This window comes from Pantherophis guttatus, chromosome 3 (genome assembly GCF_059756535.1).
Source record: "Pantherophis guttatus breed Tessera chromosome 3, ASM5975653v1, whole genome shotgun sequence".
In the NCBI taxonomy this organism is placed as follows: domain Eukaryota; kingdom Metazoa; phylum Chordata; class Lepidosauria; order Squamata; family Colubridae; genus Pantherophis; species Pantherophis guttatus.
In genome coordinates, this window is record NC_142065.1 from 86,828,220 (window position 1) to 86,849,737 (window position 21,518).

General features: G+C 37.2%; 1 protein-coding gene across 2 annotated transcripts in view; it reads left to right on the forward strand.

The window, feature by feature from the left end:
- The window catches only part of LOC117677337 (uncharacterized), an 88,838-nt gene that overhangs the window by 12,471 nt on the left and 54,849 nt on the right, over positions 1-21,518 (forward strand). For both annotated transcript variants that reach the window (XM_087889988.1, XM_087889987.1), the window contains exons 9-25: positions 525-566; positions 1,842-1,892; positions 3,233-3,274; positions 4,709-4,747; positions 5,208-5,237; positions 6,026-6,064; positions 6,237-6,254; positions 8,004-8,036; positions 9,259-9,291; positions 11,168-11,206; positions 13,253-13,282; positions 14,680-14,715; positions 15,065-15,112; positions 16,988-17,197; positions 17,958-17,990; positions 20,460-20,498; positions 20,595-20,627. In XM_087889988.1, the coding sequence (XP_087746114.1) occupies positions 525-566; positions 1,842-1,892; positions 3,233-3,274; positions 4,709-4,747; positions 5,208-5,237; positions 6,026-6,064; positions 6,237-6,254; positions 8,004-8,036; positions 9,259-9,291; positions 11,168-11,206; positions 13,253-13,282; positions 14,680-14,715; positions 15,065-15,112; positions 16,988-17,197; positions 17,958-17,990; positions 20,460-20,498; positions 20,595-20,627 (795 nt within the window). The remainder of the gene's footprint in view (positions 1-524; positions 567-1,841; positions 1,893-3,232; positions 3,275-4,708; positions 4,748-5,207; positions 5,238-6,025; positions 6,065-6,236; positions 6,255-8,003; positions 8,037-9,258; positions 9,292-11,167; positions 11,207-13,252; positions 13,283-14,679; positions 14,716-15,064; positions 15,113-16,987; positions 17,198-17,957; positions 17,991-20,459; positions 20,499-20,594; positions 20,628-21,518) is intronic.

Here is a 21,518-nt window from a genome sequence, read left to right on the forward strand (position 1 = left end):
ACCCAACTAGGCCACCATGTTTTTCCAGTTGCCCACCAGGCATATTTGGAAAGTTTATGGTTCCCAGTTAGACTGGGGTTGCTTAGATTGGCAGGCAATTCCCAAAGCTGTAGTTCAGAACAATTAGTAGGTGTCAAGTCAGAAAAGCTAAGTTATATAATTCTCTGCATCATTTGACATACACATTTTTTTTTTTTTTGAGGGGATTGTAAGCTACTAGATAACATGAAAAAAATTAGTGAGGGCCTGTCTTCGGGCCTCACTATGACCTCATTATACTGTCCTTTAAAAAACCCAAAATGGCTATATCTAAATTAGCATTAAAAATAAATTTCTGCTTTTCAAATGAAACAATATTCAAGATGAATAAGCTATATGAAAATGAAAAAGAGCCTATACGGGAGCTTACTCATCTTGAGTATTGTTTGACTTTCACAAGAAAGGATAGGACATGGAAATATTGACTATGCTATTATCAGTATATAAGTTTTCTATGAATAAATTGCTGATCTGATTCTTTGCAGGGTTCCATATCTTCCTCACAGAGTAGTAGCAGTCAATCACAGGTAAGAATTACCTCCCCCCTCCTCCCCAATGTTAAGTTATGTTTAGGCAAAGGCGTATTATTAGAGACATTGTTGAGAAGAATACTTTACAGAAGAATAATTGCCATAACTTGCATCACACTTCTCGATGATCCCTTAATTGTATAAATTGTACAAATTTATGTGGCGCCATTCAGGATTGTTAAGGAGAGATTATAACTACATTGTTTTACATTATGTACTTTTATTTTTTTACATTGTACTCAAAAAATAATATTAAGAGCTTGAAAAAGTGTTTCTTAAGCCACAATGTTTATTTCTTTCTGTACTACAATCCTGGATGGAACAGACTAAATCCAACATAGATCAGTGTAGAATAGTTATTTTCTCTCTCTCTTTCCTAAATGTTTCTTTCTGGAGTTGTCTGAAAAAGAACGATCTGTAAAATTACCAATGATATCTTTTCAAAGATAAATAAGTTAAGTTTAATTTAAGACAAAGATGTATTTTCAAAAAATATATAATATCTATAGATGGGCTGAGAGTATACAATTAATGCTCAATATAACATTAGCAAAAGATACCAAGCAGAATTCTCTATAGAGAACTGGATTTTAACTGCTTGGATCCAAACCTGAAGAAAATTGGCTTGGATAACTAATGGAGGGAAAATTATAGGGACACAGTGGTAAATCGGCATAACTGTTTACAAGGAAGAATATTAAGTCGTGTTCAATAGACTCAACTGAAAAAGGTGGTTTTTGCATATGGTTAGGTTGTCCCTGCACATGGTTCAGTTAGTAAAATGATCTATCAACGGATTGATAGATCACTCCATGATCTATTTGTCAGACCCTCACTGATATGGAAACCATGTTTACCATGAAACTCTTCTACTATCATATTTCCAACAGGCAGTGCCATCCCTTTGGCATTTGAGCTACATGGCTCCTATGGATCACTAGAATTCCCCATTTGTGAATCCCTAATTTTAGATATTGGAAAATAGATTAAGGGAAACTGTATCTTCTTCCTGGTTTTTCCTTACCTGCAAAGCAAATAAATCAACCCAAGCAATAATTTAATTTAATTCCCTTTCTGCACCAACATCAGTAACTTTGGTTTTTTTCCAGATTATACACCTTGTTGCCAAGGTCACCAACAATTATTCTCAAGGAAGCCTTTTTCTTTAGAGTAAATGAACAATAGTAAAACTCTGCTATTACCTTGTAGTTTCTTTTGACATAGTAAATGAAACCACTGGCAAAGGAATAACCTGTTACTGCTTTTTTCTAGGGAGGCTTAATCTACCAAGGGGGAAGCATCAAAAAGGTTGGATGCGTTGGTGTAAGTATATACTTTCCCCATTTTTATTTAGGCCAAAGATGGACCACCCACAGCTCATAAGCTTCATGTTTGGCCACCTTTTTTAACACTCCTGAATTAGATTATATTGCCAAGTCACACATTTTAAGGTGATTTCCCCTCCCACCCCACATAAGTCCTAAAATAGTTGTCTTATTCAATCTCCCAATTCCCCAAAAAGAAAGAAAAAGACGAATATTTTCTAGCTTTACTTGTTTTGGTGACATCATTTCCACTGTGGAATAGTGGTTAAATTACTAGATTAGGAACAGGAAGGCCAAGATTTTAATCCACCATCAGTCAAGAAAGCTCAACGGATGACTTTGAGCCAATCACTTGGGCTCTCAGCCCAATGTAGCTTGTTGTTGTTTTGAAAAAAAAAAATAGGCAATGGGATTTCCCCTGAGACCCTGGGAAAAAAGCTAGGATAGAAATATAAGAAATACATGAACTAAATAAGGATACCGCATGACTTCAAAACAGTAACAGGAACAACAAAATCTGCCTGTCCATGATTTAATCTTTGCCTTCAAATAAGGCAAATTAAAACCAGATAATATTGAATATATGCTCTCTTATAAAAACTGGCATGAGTCTTTGGAAAGCATAACAAAGAGACCTAGTGGTGCAGTGGTTAGAATGTAGTACTTCAGGCTAATTTTGCCCACAATCTAGAGTTCAATCCTGACGGACTAAAGGTTGACTCAAGCGTCCATCCTTCTGAGGTCAGTAAAATGAGGACCCAGAATGTTGAGGGCAAGAAGCTGACATTGTAAACCAGCCAAAGAGTGATGTGAAGCACTGTGGGGCAATATATAAGTCTAAGTGCTATTGTTATTGTTATAACTTCAGCAAGGCCATTGTATTCCATAGGCTTTCAGTTCTCTACCTTCTTAGTGTAATGGAGGATACTGTTTTTGACTTACAGATGTGATAGAATTTGGAATGTGCCTTGTCTAGTCTTCCAAGAATAGTAACGATTTTGGAAAGTGTGTTTCCAGAAATTCCCTCTTTCAAAAGATTTCCACAAATGATGCTTTCCGAAAGTTGGCTTCCAGTCTTAACAATCAAGACATAATGACACTTTTTTTGTTTGCTCCTTAAAAAAAAAAAAACCCTTCAGAATGGACCACAGAAATTGTGGCAAACAGAAGACAGTTAGAAAATCTAGGCAACATTCCTAGATGTTGCCTATATTTTGAGAATGAAGCAGGTATTTTTATAGCAAAAGCATTATATGAAAACAATGAAAGCCTCATCCTGGATGCAAAATATTCACATTTTGTAAAGTGTCTTCATTTAATTCTCTATTTTTCATACAGGGTGGAACTGCAAGTGTCTACAACAAATATGGTTGTGGTGATGTAAGTCTCCTGTTGTTTGAATGATGCTGTTGGAGAAATTAATTTTTAAAGTTTCACCTATGCTTAACGATTTGTGTTGCAACTGATACATATAAAAGCCATAAAACTAAACATACACACATAGAAATTATGAGCACATCCACACCAATATTTCTTTTCCCGAAACTTTCATAAAGAAATCTGAAGCAAAATCTATAATAATCTTTGTTTCTGCAAATCTTGAAATACAGAGAATGTCAGGAGCCAATTAATGCTCACTCTCCTTTTCCAGTTGACCAATAGCATCCAGTATCCTGCTTTCTCCTCTCCAACTGGAGGCTGGTCCTGGAGTAACAGAAATCACCTCACCTACATTCTCCAAAAGAAAACAAAAGAAGTTACTAGTAGCCCAAGTTGGCACCCACTTTCCTGTACTTGTAATATCTGCGGACTTGAGAAAAGTACTGCAAACCTGGGTCCAGAAGCCAGAAAGTAAAATAAGAGTTGGGAAATGGGCCAATGGGCCACCCAGAAGGTGTGCAGAACTGAAACAATTTTTAAAAAACATGCTGCGATTTCTAATGAATAAGAGCACAGTAAGAAATGAATCAACTGCCCCTACCCAAAATGTCATCATAAGATCAGTCAGGTCCAGATCCAGTCCTGAAGAGTGCAAAATATTGGATGGGAAGTATCCTGCCATAACCTTGATGCTGCATTTCAAGCATCATTCCATTTAAGTTCTCCCAAGGATTTTCCAAAGTTCTTTCTCAAGATTTAGACATTGGAATGCTGTGGGCTCCTTGATTTTTAATTTAATTTAATTTAATTTCCAATTTATATACCGCCCTTCTCCCTGAGGACTCAGGGCAGTGTACAGCCAAGATAAAAAACATAGAATACAAATATTAAAACATTTAAAAATATATATAAATTTTGTAGATCAGAGGTGATATTCAGCAGGTTCTGACCAGTTCTGGAGAACTGGTAGCAGAAATGTTGAGTAGTTCGGAGAACCGGTAAATACCACCTCTGACTGGCCCTGCCCCCATCTATTCTCTGCCTCCCGAGTCCCATTGATTGGAAGGAAATGGGGATTTTGCAGTAACCTTCCCCTGGATTGGGGAGGGAATGGAGATTTTACAGTATCCTTCCCCTGTCACACCCACCAAGCCATGCCACACCCACCAAGCCACGCCAGCAGAACTGGTAGTAAAAAATTTTGAATCCTACCACTGTTGTAGATGGACTCCCACTCTCTTTGGTCTCAATAAGCAAGCATAGCCAAAGATCAGTATTGTGGGAATTGTAGTCCAGAAACATCTAAAAACCTCTAGGATCCTAACTTAGATAAAGATTTAAGTTAAACATTAATGAACAAGAACACCCTGTTATAAATGCGAATCTCTTAAATTCTACCAGTTCTATTTACAGTTGGTTTTATTTTATTTGCAGGGAGGCATAGACACTAGTGGCGGCAGCAGTTATGGGCAGGTAAGAAATCAATTGGTATGTTAAAGGTTTCCAAAATATGTAGGCAGCCAAGGAAAGAAGTTTCCTAAACCGGTATACTGCTAGCCTTTCAGAGTAGACCATGTCAGGAAACAGATACCACAAGAAATATAAGTCTACCTTATTGATATAGGCTAAATTGCAATAAGAGAATATGGAAAGGCTGACAATGTTACTGTTTCCCTCCCTCTCTGTTACAATAAAATAGGATCAAGGCAGTGCTGTATTGATATTCTTTCTCATTCTTTCCTGTATGAAACCAGGAATTTCCACAAGGAGGGAGTTATGAAGAGGAGGGGCGTTGACTATGGGATGCCCCTTGCTTCTGGAAATCCCTCTGTATAGAACTGTTGTCCAAGGGGTGGAATAAACTGCTCCATGATGCCCCCTGGTGATGTTATAATCGATAAAATATAATACTAGCTTTTTGTTTTTCTTGCAGTCTGTTTCAACTATTTCAGATAAAGGGAAGGTAGGTTCTTTTTCTGAACTAAACCTCTGAAATATCCTTATGTAGGACCTTCTTTTAAAGTGCAACCATTCCTTGCAACAAACTTGTCTTCTGGTTTTTAATCTAAGTCATTATCCTGCCTCTGTATTTAAAGCTAAAACTAGAAGTAGATTGATTAACATTAGGCTCATGAAAAGATGGGCTAAGATATTTGGTTGCCTATGATGGAGCAGTAAATCCCCCATCCATCCACACCAAATTGCATAGAATCTAAGGCCAGACAAATAAAGGAGAAAACCCCCCATTAAATAGATACCATGGCCATTAACTTGCTGCCCTTTTATGGATACAGAAGCACATTTTATGTTTGTTCAGGCAGTATTGACACTAGTATCTGATACACATAGCTATAACTGTAGTTACAATTCTACTTTCTCATTTAAATCAGTGACTAGGCACCCACTGATTTTCATGAGGCAGCCTGCCATCATTTCTGTGTAAAATGACACTAACAATAGTCTGTTCAACTGGGCAGAAAAATGGAAATGATTATATGGTTTTCCTTCTTATTTTCCAGATATCAGTTACTTGGGAAGAATAGTTTTGAATCACTCTCCCATTTCATAGTTTTTTTTTCCTGGTTTAAAAAATTAAAAGCTTTTACAAGAGGGGTTTTCCAAATGAAATTTTTCCATTCATTCAATTTTTACAACAAATTTATAACAGAGAGAAATAAATTCTAAAGGACTCCAGCCCTTTCTATTAAACAAAATCTAAACAAAACTTTTCTCTGTGGTGATTTTTGACAGGTCGTAGTATATCCTCCTACGAAGCCTTTCCCACCTGAAGTAAGCCCTACTAATTTAATTCTTTAATTTTATTACTGTAAAAGAATGCAAAGTGAATGTCTAATTGCAACTCATTGATCATGCAAAGAACTTTTTGCTACTAGTCAAATAGAGAGGCTTTTTTGTAACTATTGTTTTTAATTATTCTTTTTTATCCTTTCTGTCTTCACAGCGTGAAACATATACATCGGTAAGAATGCTTGTTTCCCCAATTGGGCTCAAGTCAATGTGTTTCTAATACTTCCATTTAAAAGGTCTTTCCATCTTTCCTTCTGTAATTTTTCTGGACTAAAGAAAAAAAAAAGGAGACGAAATAGTAGGGAACCATGCGAAGGTTATGAATGGGAAATTGTGCCATCTTGAGACACAAACATTCCTTTACAATAAAATACACTAAATTAGGTAAAGTGAGTGTGCCATAAAAGTTTCTTCTGGAAATATTTGTTTTTAATTCATGCATTCAATTTTCTGGTCCTGTAAAATTATTTCTGTAAATGAACTGCCTGCTTAGGGACTTCTAAAATGGTAACATACATATTTTTTTTCTCTACATTCTTTACATACATTACATTTTTATAGCACTTGTATGTCAAATTTTCACATACAATATTTCCAGACTGAACCTAGAACTGAAAAAAACAGTTATTATTCAAACTTTGCTAGAAACTGGTTCACAACCTCCCACAAAGAATGCACTTTCCTGTAAATGAGAATGAATTTATGTAGTTGATTTATGCTACATGAATATAAAACACAAAGACATTGCATTCTCTATGTGCAGGAAGCCAGCACGCAAAATACAAATTAACTGCTGCATTTAAGAAAGTATATGGATTGACAGGGTGTTCAAGGATAGGGAATGTAGATTTTTCTGTAACTCCCGCATTGCATAATACATTGTATTTTGAATCTAAACACTCAAGTACATTAGTAACAGATGCAATAAGTTACAAATAAGTCACATTTTTAAAGAAAAGAAATTCCATTTTCTTTCATTCATTCCAAAGTTATCATCTAATCGCTATGAAAATATTCTTCCAAAACCTTTCTTACATTGTGTGTTGGCACATGGTGGCCAGATGAGAGTCAGCAGGTTTCTTACAGTTCAAAAGCAATAGACTTGATCCAGAGTAAAATGCCAAAGAGGAGTTTATTAAATAAATATTAAGAGAGTTAACAGAGAAAAATATACCAGTCCAAATCCTTTTGGCATGCCAGAAACCCCAAGGATAGCATCAGATAAACCCTCTGAAGTCTTCTGTATAACTTCTGTTATACAGCAACCTTTTGAGATTTTGGATCTACACCAAGGTTCAAACTATCTGGGGAAGAAAAGTACAAAAATGTTTTATATTTTACTTAAGAGATAGTAAGTATAAACAAGATACCTGGGAATGGCTTGGTAGCACATCTTATTGGGGACTTAATCATAATTTTAGATAGTGGATCCTTTGCCAAAAATATTTTTAAGGAAGGTAGAGTCTATAGTAGACAGTGCCCAGGGATCGTCTGATGGCATATTTCATCAATACCTTTGGAAGTGTCCCCTTGCTTATGAAAACATTGCTTTTAGGCAACTGCTGTTCCCCTCCCTTCAAAAATGCTAGATTAGTGGAATGGTGAATCATCCTCTTTATCTTAATGGTTACAAATAACACTACAAATAAGAAGCAAGATGAGTAATTAACAATAACAACGATGCAATCCACTCACAAGCAATTTCTTCTAAGCAAATGTGTGGACAAATTTGCAATATATAAATTGCTGCAGCTGGCTAAATAAACCTTTCTGCACAAGTATTTCTTGTATCTGGAAAGGGAAATAAAAGGGTTCACACCACTAACTCTTTGTCAACCATCCATGCTGCCAACACACATGGAAACATTATTAGAGTGATGTAGAGAATTCAAATGATATATTTTTTTCTCAATTTTTATAGCAACTTGCCAACTCCCACTACAAGCATATTCAGGTAAACATTTTTTCCTTTGCTTTATTTAAAACATAATATCAGTTGTTTATGCAGAATGCTCACTGGCAGATTTGAAAAGGAGGACTAAATCAGGGTTTCATATTTTGAATGGTTAGCTTGTCAACACTTGCTCAGAGCACTTGCTTATTTTTATTTATTTTTTAGTGTTTTCTACAAGTGCTGCATTCTACAAGTGCAAGAATGATGATCCATTGCTGCAACAAGAATTGATCAACAGTCTTGTTGCCTGAGTCAAACATTGTGGGCTGAGAGAGAATGACTGGCCCAAAGTCATCCAGCCGGCTTTCATGCCTAAGGCAGAATTAGAACTAGAGCTCTTGGTCTCCTGATTTCTAACGTTATGTCTTAACCACTAGACCAAAATGGTTCTTCACCTGGACAAATCCTTGTCGTTTCCTCAGCAAGATTTCAGAAGTGGTTTGCCATTGCCTGCTTCCTAGGGCTGAAAAAAATAATTGAACCAAAGTCACCCAATACGCTTTATGTCTAAGGTGGGACTAGAACTCACAGTCTCCCAGTTTCTAGCCTGGTGCCTTAACCAGTACACCAAATGGGTGTATTATACCAAGTTCAGTGTATTAATGAAATATTCAGGAGGAAGGTGGAGATAATATCAGCTGGTGCTGGGGTGGGGGGCACCTTCATGGTATTAACTCCTTTCCTTTACAACATATAACCCCCTGAGAGCTGGGAGTGGGAGGCCCTCTCCTCTTAGCCTTTTGAAAAGCCTTGAAGACCTGGGATACTTTAAGACTGGAGCCCAGTTAGGTTGTTTGTGGAGATGTTGCCAGAACCTTTTGTACTGGTTTTTATTCTCTTAACTGTTTTTATTCTTGTTTGTAAACCATCTGAGATTACAGATGTATAAAATGGACAGCTATGGAAATATGTTGTATATGTCTGTGTATGTATATTTGTGTGTGTCTGTGTCTGTATATGTACATGTACATGTATATACACATATACACACACATATACACACACACAAATATCTATCTATCTACCTACGTACCTACCTACCTACCTACTTATCATCTATTTATCTATCTCCAAGGATGAAAAGAGTACTCATTTGTAGAAAAGAAATTATTGTAGACTCAAAATAATTGGGGTAAAATGCATACAATATATATTTCTACAACACAGAGATTAATCTGCAAAAAAATACCATAATTAACTGTTAATATCTGTCCTTTTGCAGAGCACTAATTACGGTGAAAAGATCCAGAGCCAGGTATGATTTCTTTTCTCATTTATTGCTTTCAACTTTTTAAGTTATTTAACCATACATTAATCATGAATTACAGATAAAAACGGATAGCTAAATTCCATTCTTTAATCACATGGCAAATTACTACATGGAGTTGAGATGATGTTACTATAAGAGCATGGAGTAAACTATCTGGATTACAACCTTACTTGCGGATGCAGCTAGCTGATAATCTTGCAAGTTTCCATTGGCAGTGGTTGTGTGTTTTTCGTTTTGCATGGCTTTGAAGGAGAGGAAGTACTGTACATTAAATTAGAAATTTCAGCATGGAAACAATGTACTAGTGCATAACTTTGAATGAAATCTGAGAGAGGTGACTTCTCTTCTTCACCCTCACCTTTGTGACCTCCTGTTAACTTTTCAGAATCTGCAACAGAGCCTGGGGGAATCTTATGGAAGAGATTTTGAAGGGGTGTTGGAGACCCAGAAAAAAGGGGGAATTGTTTCATTCTCCTAGAAATAGTGCCATCTGCTGAGAAACCTAATTAGGCTTTGCCACTCCCACTCATCTCGTTCACAAGACCTCAAATGAAAGGAAGGCTATTTTCATTTTTTGTATCGGTAATTAATGATTTATGGTTAAATGACTGAAAACAAAGCCCCTTTGATACATCATCCAAAAATGGCAGGCAATGAATAGTTTTTTGCCTCACCGATTATTTCAGCATATGACAATATAAATGGTATTTTCAACCGATAAAGGAAATGGTTCTTTCTTTTTGAGTGGAGAAATAGTTACTGTATGAATTATTTTTGCCATGTAAGTTTTCTCTGAGCTTTATCCAGAATGATGTTCTTTGAGGCTGCTGTTATATACATGCTCTGCATGACCTAAAAACTCCAGTTCTAAATCACTCTTTGAAGGTTTTATGAAATTTAGGATCATTTTTTGTTTATAGTTCTTTTCACAGAGAGATTGCCTGCTCTAATTCCCCACTTCCCTACCTCCTGCTTTTCCAACACTGTTTTATTCACACAAATACTGGGTAAGCTGTAAGGTTTATGTCTGCTGGCTTGCTCTACTCTCAGAAAATATATTTTACATGGACAATAGCCCAACAGCACCTGGTACAGCAAAGAACATTTTTGATTTTCTGTTTGTGAAGGATGAGTTAGGACCTACTTGTTATAACAAGTGGCAGTGACTCTTAGAATAAACTCAGCCCCTGATAAGTTCCTATTTGTAAGTGAAAAGTCCTGATTGGCTGGTGTTTTCACATCTGGACTTGCAATCAAGATATTGATTGCAAGTCCAGACAATTGGGGGACTCTAAATTTAAATCAGTTTCGGTGGTCCTGATTTTAATTTTGTGCACCTGCAAATGTAGGTCTTTGCAGTCTATGATTCTCCAAACAAATAGAGACTAACAATTGTCTATCCAAGCTACCGGAATTTTCAATAAGACTGTAAAAATGGACTGCTGGAATAGGGATAAATGCCACTTTTTCAGATTGGAACATTTGGAAAACCTTCTCTTTTTTTGAGTGATATTTAACACTCTATTTGGTAGATGTATTTGATTGATTGAGTCATAAATCGGGCAGGTTAGAGTTAAAAATTGCTACTCATCTTCTGGATGTATGAGACTAGAAACACTGTTCTACAATTAATATCTGCATTTAGGGAAAATCTACTTATTTGTTTACATTTAGCAATGGCAAATTTTGTGGATAAATAGTAAAGAATTCAGAGGTTTGTCAGTGCCCTAGAATCTTATAACCCTTAGTTATCCTAACTGGTAGTTACAGAAATTGAGGGCTGGGAAGAATTGATTAAACACTATAAAATAGTTGCAGTTCTACAACTAATGTTATGTAAAATTGTTGCTTTATTCTACAGGGTTCAAATCCTGAAAGTGACATCCGTATTACAATTCAGGTAACTATTATTTATTTGCATTCAACTCTTCAGTTGATAAAATCATAAAAATTATGTCCACTGCTAATGTGCCTTGGATCACTAACCTGCAAATAATATTTTCAAAAATATATCATGACCTTCTTTTTCCCACAAATGTTATACATCAAGTACATTCTCATTCTAAATCATAATATCACCTGGCTTGGGCTTCCAGAATATGTGGTTCAGGCCAGCAGAACTTGCTTAATAAATCATTAAAACAAATCATAGTTTAGTGCAATGCATTAATTCAATCACAGTGTTCAGAATCCTAAACCTGATGCTGAACAAATGATGGGCAATCTTTGTGATTACTTTACAATCTATAGGCCGTTCTAACTTCATGGAAACTTTAATCCAGATTTGGATCTGCCTAGTGTATAAAGCTGTGTTGACTATTTTAAAAAAGAGTGCTGCAGTTAATTGACTTGGAGGAGCATTTTAATTAAAAATGTTGAGAGTAGGACGACAGACAATCCTAAAATAATTGCTGGAAAATCCTAAGAATTTAATCTTGGCTTCCTCCATATGTAGATCTGATTTAGCTGCCAGTTCCCGGATGTTAAACACAAATAAGAAATGAAAATTAGATTCTGTTAAGTGCTTAATTTTCTTAATTAAACAGAAGATAAATTACAATACCTAGAATTCTTGGCCAACCTGATCATTGGAAATTGTATTGGTTATAATCCTAACACATCAGGCTCACGCCAGGTTAGGAGAGTTGGCCTAGAGCATCTGTACTACGTTTAGTTCTGCATTTAGCCCAGATTTTAATATCTAAAAAAAAGCATTACTCTTCTTGATACCCATTCATTTCCCTCAGAAAATATTTTTAGTATCCTATCTGTATTACCTGAGTTATAGTGCCACATAATGGGGGTGAGCTCCCGTTACTTGTCCCAGCTTCTGCCAACCTAGCAGTTCGAAAGCACATAAAAAATGCAAGTAGAAAAATAGGGACCACCTTTGGTGGGAAGGTAACAGTGTTCTGTGCGCCTTTGGCATTTAATCATGCCGGCCACATGACCACGAAGACATCTTCGGACAGCACTGGCTCTTCGGCTTTGAAACACAAATGAGCACTGCCCCCTAGAGTCTGGAACGACTAGCACATATGTATGAGGGGAACCTTTACCTTTTATAAAGACCTGATTAGAGAGCCAGTTTGGTCCAGTGGTTAAGGCACCAGGTTAGAAACCAGGAGACTGTGAGATCTAGTTCTAGTCCCATCTTAGTCATGAAAGCCGGCTGGGTGGCTTGGATCAGTCATTCTTTCTCAGCCCACAACATCAGATTTGGGCAACGAGCCAGTCAGTTGGTTACAACCTACGTATCAACACTCACTTTATCTTTTTTTTTTTTTTGACCCTGCACTTGTGAGAAAACTGTTAAGAAAAAAATAAAAACTATAAAGATCTTGCTTCTCTATTCAGCTTTTTAATTACACTTAACATAATAGACCCAATTAATGTTTACATTCAAGAGATTAGGTTTGTTTAACTGGAAAAGCAATCATAGTTATATACTGTATTGGATGTTCTTCCAACATATTCTTCTAATGTATTATTTGTAACATAACTACAGATAATCCTTGAGTTACAATCACAATTGAGCCCAAAAGTTATGTTGCTAAACATTTGTTAAGTGAGTTTTGCCCCATTTTACAAATTTTCTTGCCATTTCTTCTTAAGCGAATCATTGCATTTGTTAAGTTAGTAACATGGTTGCTAAGTGAATCTGGCTTCCCCAATCACTTTGCTAGTCAGAAGATCACAAAAGCAGATCACATGACCCCAGGACACTGCACAGGTCATAAATATGAACCAGTTGCCAAGCATCTGAATTCCGATCATGTGGCCATGGGGATGCTGCAATGGTCATAAGAGTGAAAAACGACTCTAAGTCGCTTTTTCAGTGGCGTTGTAACTTTGAACAGTCACTAAATGAACTGATGTGAATCGAGGATTACTTGTACATGAAATGTTTCTTGTTTTTAAAATGGCTTCTGTTATGTTTCCCTAGAGTGGACAACCTATGAAAGTTTGTGATAAGGTAAGCATTCTTTCACTATCAACATCACTGAATCAAAGTAGTTTATAGGTATCCCTCTAATTTTGAAGAATGAGTTGACAAATAGAGGAGGATAAATCTGTCCTTTGCTGCTAGGCTGGCCAGCTAGGTCTAGAGTCAAAGGTGTTACTAGAGAACCAGTGCAATGTAATAGTTAAAGTGTTGGCCGAAACAAGGTCCAAGTCTACTCTCACCAAAACTTTGAGCCAGGCTGAATTTTCCAAACTCGCATCCTAATTTTTGCTGTTAGGCTTAGCTAGATGGTTTATCTGGACTTAGATGCGGCTGACGTGGCAACGAATGGCAACATGCAGCTAAGCTCAGCTTTGAATAAGGAGAGAAGAACTTTTTCTTTAGAGACTGTGGTTAGATCCACAAGCAGGAAGTATTCTCTATTGGCTATCGTTAACATGCAGGTGTGGAAGACAAGCAGCTATTTTTCCTCGTTCTAGAACAGGGAAGTCAAGCTAGCGGCCCGCAGGCCGGATGCATCACGTGCTGGCTCCGCCCCTACCTGGTTTAACAAAGGGGGGAAGTCCCAATACGTCACATGACGCTGCCATGACGACACGAGTTTGATATCCCTGTTCTAGAAGATAAAGAAAGCATGATTAGAGGCAAAACTGTCTACTGTTCCTTGCCGAATCATAGCTTGCAGTGAAGGTGGTAACACCAGCAAGGCATATGGAGGCTACTGAACACTAGCATCCTGCAATCTGCCAAAGGATACTAAATCAAGGATGACTGGTCTCCTCATTAAAAGCCAAGCTAGTAGGGAAGAAGGGAAGATGTGTTTAACAGCAACTATTGGATAGGGCATTCAAAAATTAACTTGTCAACAGAACATCTGTGCAACAAAACAGAAATTTTGGACTTCTGCAGCTGTAAAATACTACCAAGAGAATTCCGCAAAAATATGAAATATTAAGACATACATATACTTTGGGGGCACGATGGCTTAAGGGTTAAAGACACAGAGCTTGTCAGCTGGAAAGTGGACAGCCTAGGTTCAAGACATGAGTGCCGCCCAATAAGGTGAGCTCCCATTCCTGCCCCAGCTCCTTTCCACCTAGCAGTTCAAAAGCATTCAAATGCAAGTAGATTAATAGGTATCACTTTGGTACAAAGGTAATAGCATTCTGTGCACCTCTGGCATATAGCCATGCTGGCCACGTGACCAAGGAAATGTCTTAAGACAATGCTGGCTCCCTTGGCCAAGAAACGGAGATGAGCACCGCACCCTAGAATCAGACACGACTGGTCAGGGAAAACTTTACATGTATTTTATGTATGCTTTAGAAGCACTGTCTGGCTTCTAATCATTCCATCATTCCATTCATTTCCAAATAACTGTTTCTTTCTTTCTTTTTTATAAACAGACCTCTTCTTCCTACAACAGCCAAGCCTGCAAATTGGTAAATATATTCTCAAAACTGGAACTGTTTTTTAAAAAGTGTTCTTTTAATGTACAAAAAGGTATGGAAAGAGAAAAACGCAAAAGGAGAAACAGCAAATTCAGCCTTATTTTTTAACATATCACAAAACGTTGACCATGGAAAATCAGTCTTTCCATTATGCTGATTTAGAGCCAGCTCTTAAACAGAAAGCAATGCACATAAGGATCTCAAGACTGAAAATCTTTCTAGTAGTGAGGAATTATCGTTTTTGTTCCTGACCATATTCAGTATACCCATAATAATTTTCATATCAATGTTCCAAGCTTTGGCTCTATAATTCCAAAATATATTTCCGCTTTCTTAACAGACTATACAGTCTTCTTCATCTCAGAGTGGTGGCTCTTCTGTCTCTCAGGTACACTTTTTTTTGATATACATGAGTCCTGTTGGCTTCACTAGGATTTTGGGGGTGGGGGTTGTTTCTGATGGTACGTATCAATGTGAGAAATCTGGAGGATTTATTTATGTAGCATATGGCAGCAGCCCCCAACCTTTTGGGCACTGGTTCTATGGAGAAAGATTTTTCTGTGGACCGCAGGGGCACGGTTTTGCATGCTACTTGCATCCTACAGATGGGGCTTTGCTTGTTTGCACCAACCCGTCGCTGGCATGCCTTGGACTGGTACGGTCCATGGACCAGGGGTTAGGGATCCCTGGCGTATGGCATATCAAAAAGACTATCAAAATATATTAACATTTCACCTACATTAGTAAAACACAATAAAATAGAAATGTTAAAAAGATCTATGTTCAAATACCAAGGTCTAGACCAGTGTTGGTGAACCTTTTCGGCACCGAGTGCCGAAATGGGAGTGCCTGCGTGTACGCAGGGGAGCACCGGAAACCAGAAGAGTGGTTCCCCGATGCACATGTGCATGCTGGGAAGCTGAGCTTCTGGTTTCCGGCACATGCATCCATGCCGGTCACCTGGTCTTCCGCTTTCTAGCATGCATGCATGCACAAAGATCAGCTGGTCAGCGCACACATGCGTGCCGGAACCCAAAAGAGCAATGGGTGACAGCTGCTGTCCCAGAGAGATGGTTCTGTGTGCCACTTCCAGCACGCGTGCCATAGGTTCGCCATCACAGGTCTAGGCCATGTAGCCATTGAAGCACAACATTGTTTATATTGATAAAATCAGATACTGGACCAGTATATGCTCTCAGCTTAAAGCCAGTTACGATGTGATCTACAGTTTGAGTATTATTCCTCATTATATACTTCTAAAAATCTCTGAAACTTTTAAAGTCTGGTGGGAGGAACCTGTGGTACAGTTCCTTCTGATAAAAATTCACTCCCTTTTCTGGGAGGGCGAAGATAAATGTGGAAAGGAATTCTTTATGAAACCATCCCATGCATTATTTCTTCATAGAAGCAATCTTCTCCAACAGAGATTTCTATCCATGTATGTAGATAAGGCTGCTGGGATTCCACTCCCAGATGTATTTAAAAATCTTGATTTATGCTATCAAATTCTCACTTGGAAGAATAAGTGCAGAGAAGGATATTTTAAATCCTTTACTCATTCCAAAAACTAAGCAAAATTGCTTTCCTGAGAGAACTTGTCAAATGTAAACCAGCAGTAGGATCGACAAGCGGTTTCATGGATATGGCACTAATTTTGTTCGTGATCCCTTATTTAGCTACTGCAGATAAGCCTTCAGAGGTTAGTTGTCTAAATTATCCCCGAAGTTATAGAAAACATTCACCCTGGGAAGTTTTTCGACAGTAATTATATTCTTTACCAGTATTGATTCCATTGCAATACAGACAATAATGATATCTGGAGTCTTGCAGTGTCCATCTCAACTTAGATTTTTGTTCAAAAGAGACTATATTTTGGATACTGACTGTCTGTCTGTCTGTCTGTCTGTCTGTCTGTCTGTCTATCTATCTATCTATCTATCTATCTATCTATCTATCTATCTATCTATCTATCATTCTATCTCTCATCCACCCACCCACCCTCCCACCCATCCATCCATCTCCAAAACATCTACATATAATGTCCTTCTTGAACTCAACAATTTTACAATATTTCCTATTTGCTTGATTATTATTTTTTTTTACTTTTAGCAATTGGAACGCTAATTTTCTCCTCCTTTGTATAGTTTGTGATGATGCCTTTTTCACACCAGGATTTGTCGATATTAGGGCTATTTTAAGAAATATGTTCCATTTCATACAAAACCAATATCTGTAGTAATGCTATTATTCTTTTTTTCATCAGGGTGAAACGATTATAGTTGGTGGTGGTAGACCTTCTACTTCAGTTGGCGGCAGTGGAACTTCAATTATAGTTAGTGAAGGTAGACCTTCTTCGGTTGGCAGTAGTGGAACCTCGATTATAGTTGGTGGCGGGAGGCCCTCTACTGGTTCATCATCTACATTTGGCAGCAGTGGATCTATTGTATCATCTGGCAGTAATCCTTGTGGTCAGGTTAGTATCTTTCCTCACAAATACAACCTGCTGAAGTCCTCTCCTTGTGAAGAGAGGACTTTCCACTTTACCCTACTTTACGCAAAATACAATTTTAATGTAATCGCTGCAGTTCAATTTGACATTGGGAAAGCTTACATATAATCTTAGGCCATGGTTGTTTGTATAAACTGGAAAAGAGAGTAAATCTACTCTGTTGTCCTACTCATCCAACATGGCTGCAAGGAGGTCAGCTAAAGTATACATGTTTTCTTTGAATTATGTTTGACTAGTTAAAAATAGCTTGTTTTAATGTATAATTAGCTAACAGTATTGTTAGGTTTGAATTATACCACAAGCAACAATTAATTAAAAAACAGAAGCAAGGTTTTCATTTCCCCTCACCCCCAGCCACATTAGAAGAAGAAAAGAGAATATGAAAACTTGCTGTGGCTTGTTTTCATTATATTAAACTATTCTCTAGAGTTATATATGAGCCAGCTGTTTATTTCCATAATCTGATAAATGCCTGCTTGTATCCATTCTGATTATTGTAATGTGTGGAAATTCATCATATTTAAACAGAAAGTTTTATAATCAATTTTGAGTCATGAATCCATCTGTTGGCTGAAGGACTCTTATTTCTGATTATGATTGCAACGTCTTTTCTTCAGTTGAGGCATTTTTTTTCTCAACTTAAGCTGTAATGTGCAAATACTAATATTTTAATTAATTGATACTGTCAATTAACAAACTGCTTATTTATTTTTTTTCCCTGCAGGGAAATATCCCTGGCAAGAATCCTTGTAAACCGGTAAGATTTATTTATTATTGAGGGGAAATTGTGGTCCTTCAAATACTTGTGGTTATATTTTGATGTCAGAAAGGTACCTAGTGCCCATTCCTGCCCCATATTCATTGAAGACGTGCTTCTAATTTCCTTAATTGCCAAATTCTGTTGCCTTGAGAAACCAGTGACAAGCTGAACATGGATTTAGCAGCTGTTGATTTTTGAACTACTGGATTTTCTTTCCTATAATTATCATTGTGACATCTAGTGCTTAAACATCCAAAAAGCAATGCCAATCCATTACTGAACAGGAGGTGGCATTGCTAATGTGTGCTTGAGAAATTGCTTTAGACGAAATCTTCCCAACCTTTTAACTGATTAAAAAGGCTGTGCCATTCCTTTTTTTTTTTTGACATGGAAAAATGCTAAACACAAATAAGGGCACTATTTTCCTTTGAACTTAAACAAATCTGCATTGGCCACATTACAGGCTTATGTAAAATTCTATACTCTAACATTTGAGAACTGTGTTGATTGGATTTTTTTTATTATTATGTGAAATTATGCAACAAAATATATTAAGTAAAAAGAAAAGGGCTCTGGCTGGAGATTGCCACTGTGTTCCCTTATTTGTCTTTACTCCCTCCAAAACTATTTCTTGTCTGACAGGATTTTCCCCTAAAATTGTTCTTTCCTATGTAATGTCATGGACCGTTAAATGGATTAGAAAACTTGTAAAGGGTCTCTTACATTGAAAACACTTCAGTTGCTTTCAGAGCATTGGCTTTTAATATAGTCAAAAGGTGTACTGTTGCTACTGAATAGAAATGTAAAAATGTAAGAAAAAAAAGGGAAAGAAAAACTCAGTAGAAAAACATGGGAAAATTCCAGCAGAAAACAGCAACATCTGATATATAAAGCTTTATGAATAAAACAAGAATGATTGCACAATTAAAAAAAGAACTTCAGCAGAAACACTCTTTGAACCTGTTCCACAGTAAATAAATTTCAAAACCTTCGGATGCTCTGAAGAAGATATAAATCATCTACATCAGGGATGTCAAACTCAATTTCATTGAGGACCGCATCAGGGATGTGTTTGATCTCAGGATGTGTGTATGGCTAGGGTGGGCGTGGCCAGCTTGACATCACTTGTGGTTGGGGCGCCTGTGGTGGCCCGAGCACTCTGCCAGCAAAAATGGAGCTCAGGAGGGCTGCAGGAAGCTGTCGCAACTGAAAACGGAATTCGGGAGGGGCACACGTAGCCCTCCTGACCTCCTTTTTTGCTGGCAGAGGCACCACGGGCCGGTCCTTCGCTGTTTCCAGGGTGATCCCGCGGGCCATAACTAAACACCCGGCAGGCTGGATTCAGCCCGCAGCCCTTGAGTTTAACACCCCTGATCTACATGGATGCATTTTCATTGTAATAGTGCCCCAGTCAGCCATATGTGGACAGCTACCTAGATAGTTAATATATGTTCAATCAATAACGTAAGACTAGAAAAAGCTAATATATCCTTTGGGACCATAAGAAAAATCACAAAATCCTAATAAAAGATTGATGTAATATCAATTTTGGAATAAAGTTTCTATATGCTCCAAAGATTATTTTTCCCCAAGCTAACATTTTAGGTTGTAATGTTGCATAGTCATTTTTGCATAGGACAAATGGACAAAGTGGACAAACTGGACAAAATGGCAATCTTGGTTTATCATTTACACAAAAACATCCATTGGAAATATCCTGTCTGTAGGACAATTCCAGCAAATTTGAAACAATGTTTGCTTTGTTTAAATGTGCCTCACTTTGGACTGGGAGAAGCCACAGCTTCATGTTCAGACAATATGGCAGGCAATGCTTACAAAGAGAGCTTGGAAATCATTGGTCATACATTAGCAGCTAAATCATCTGTCTAGTTTTTCAAAATGCAGTCAGGAAAGAGGAAGAGACATTTATTTAATGCAGGTCACTTAAATGAGAAAGCATGTTTTTGCACTATGAAGAAGTAAGTTCTTTAAAATAGTTAATAGTGAATAGTTTACTTTATTGTCATTGCACCTAATACAACGAAATTAAATGCCATCTTCATAAGATGTACATTATACATAAAAATAAAACAAAACATAAAACAAGAACATAAGAAATTAAGAGTGTAAAAATTATTTGGCAGGATAGCTCATCAAATTAGATAACACTCATGCTCTCCTTGAATATTATAACATAACTGTCTTGTTCGAGTGGAAGAAATTAAATTAATTTAGGGTTTGCTCTGCTATTTTAAATATTTTGGATAAAGAATCCAAAATTACTCATCCTTTTCTTATGGTGTTACCAAAAAAGCAGCCCATCCAAAGTTGGCTAAACTTAATTCTGTTTTAAGACCTCCTGGCAAAACCATAGCCACATCTTCATTAAAAAGACATATTGTATAATCCTTGGCACTCATATAAGATCCATATTTATAATGTTTTCACTCGTCGTTTCTCCCATAGGCTGGATCATCATCTCAGCAAGGTTTTGGAAGTAGCCAGGTAAGGACAGAACATATTGTCTTGTTTTATATCTACTAAGAATTTTGTGTATTTTTGAAGGGCCAATTTACAAAAAAAATTCTTGTTTCTTTGCAGAGTGGTTCATCCCAGCAAGGTTATGGTTCCCAGGTAAAATCCATCTTTCAGTGAATCTGTTTCAAAAAATGCAAAAGCTGCTGCTTGGTTCGCTATACTTTTTGAATAATAATAATTAGAACAACTGTGACAAACAAAAGCAAAAGATTGACCTTGGGTCAATCTCAAAACATCGGGAGCACTGTTTGAATGCCATCAGCATTGACAAAATCACTATCAGTCAATTGCAAAAGGCAACCTTACTTGGAACAGCTTACAGCAGGACTGTTAAACTCACGGCCTGCGAACCGGATGCGTCACGCGCTGGCCATGCCCACACCCGGTCTAGTGAAGGGGGGAAAAGTCCCAATACGTCAAGTGACAATGCTGTGATGATGTGAGTTTGACACCCCTGGCTTACAGCCTGCAATGATTTTAACATCACCATTACCTTTAACACCATCAAACATCTACATCTGCTAATCCTAGGTCCTTGGGAAGAACTCAGTAGGTGGATAAAACCCCCAAATCCAGTCTAAACAATTGGCTGACTGTGTGACCAACCATAATATAATATTAAAAATTATTCATCTTTTTGGATGGCTTATCACAACACTCTTTGGAAATAATCAGGTTGACCTATTTTTAATATTCCATCATTTTAGCCTGTCCCACTCTTGCTTAAAAAGATGGGCCATTTTACAAAGGTTCAGTTTGCAATGAATGAATGAATGAATGAATGAATGAATGAATGAATGAATGAATGAATGAATGTTATTTCTTTATAGGAAGGGTGGGTTTACTTTATATTGCTCTTGTCAACAGATAGAAAGTAAACAAATAAATGAGCAAATAAGTATTCTGTTTTCTTATTTCTTTTTCTCAACAACCTGACTTAAATTAAGAGCTTTGGCAGCTCCAGATCTTCACAGCCACCACTCTCAA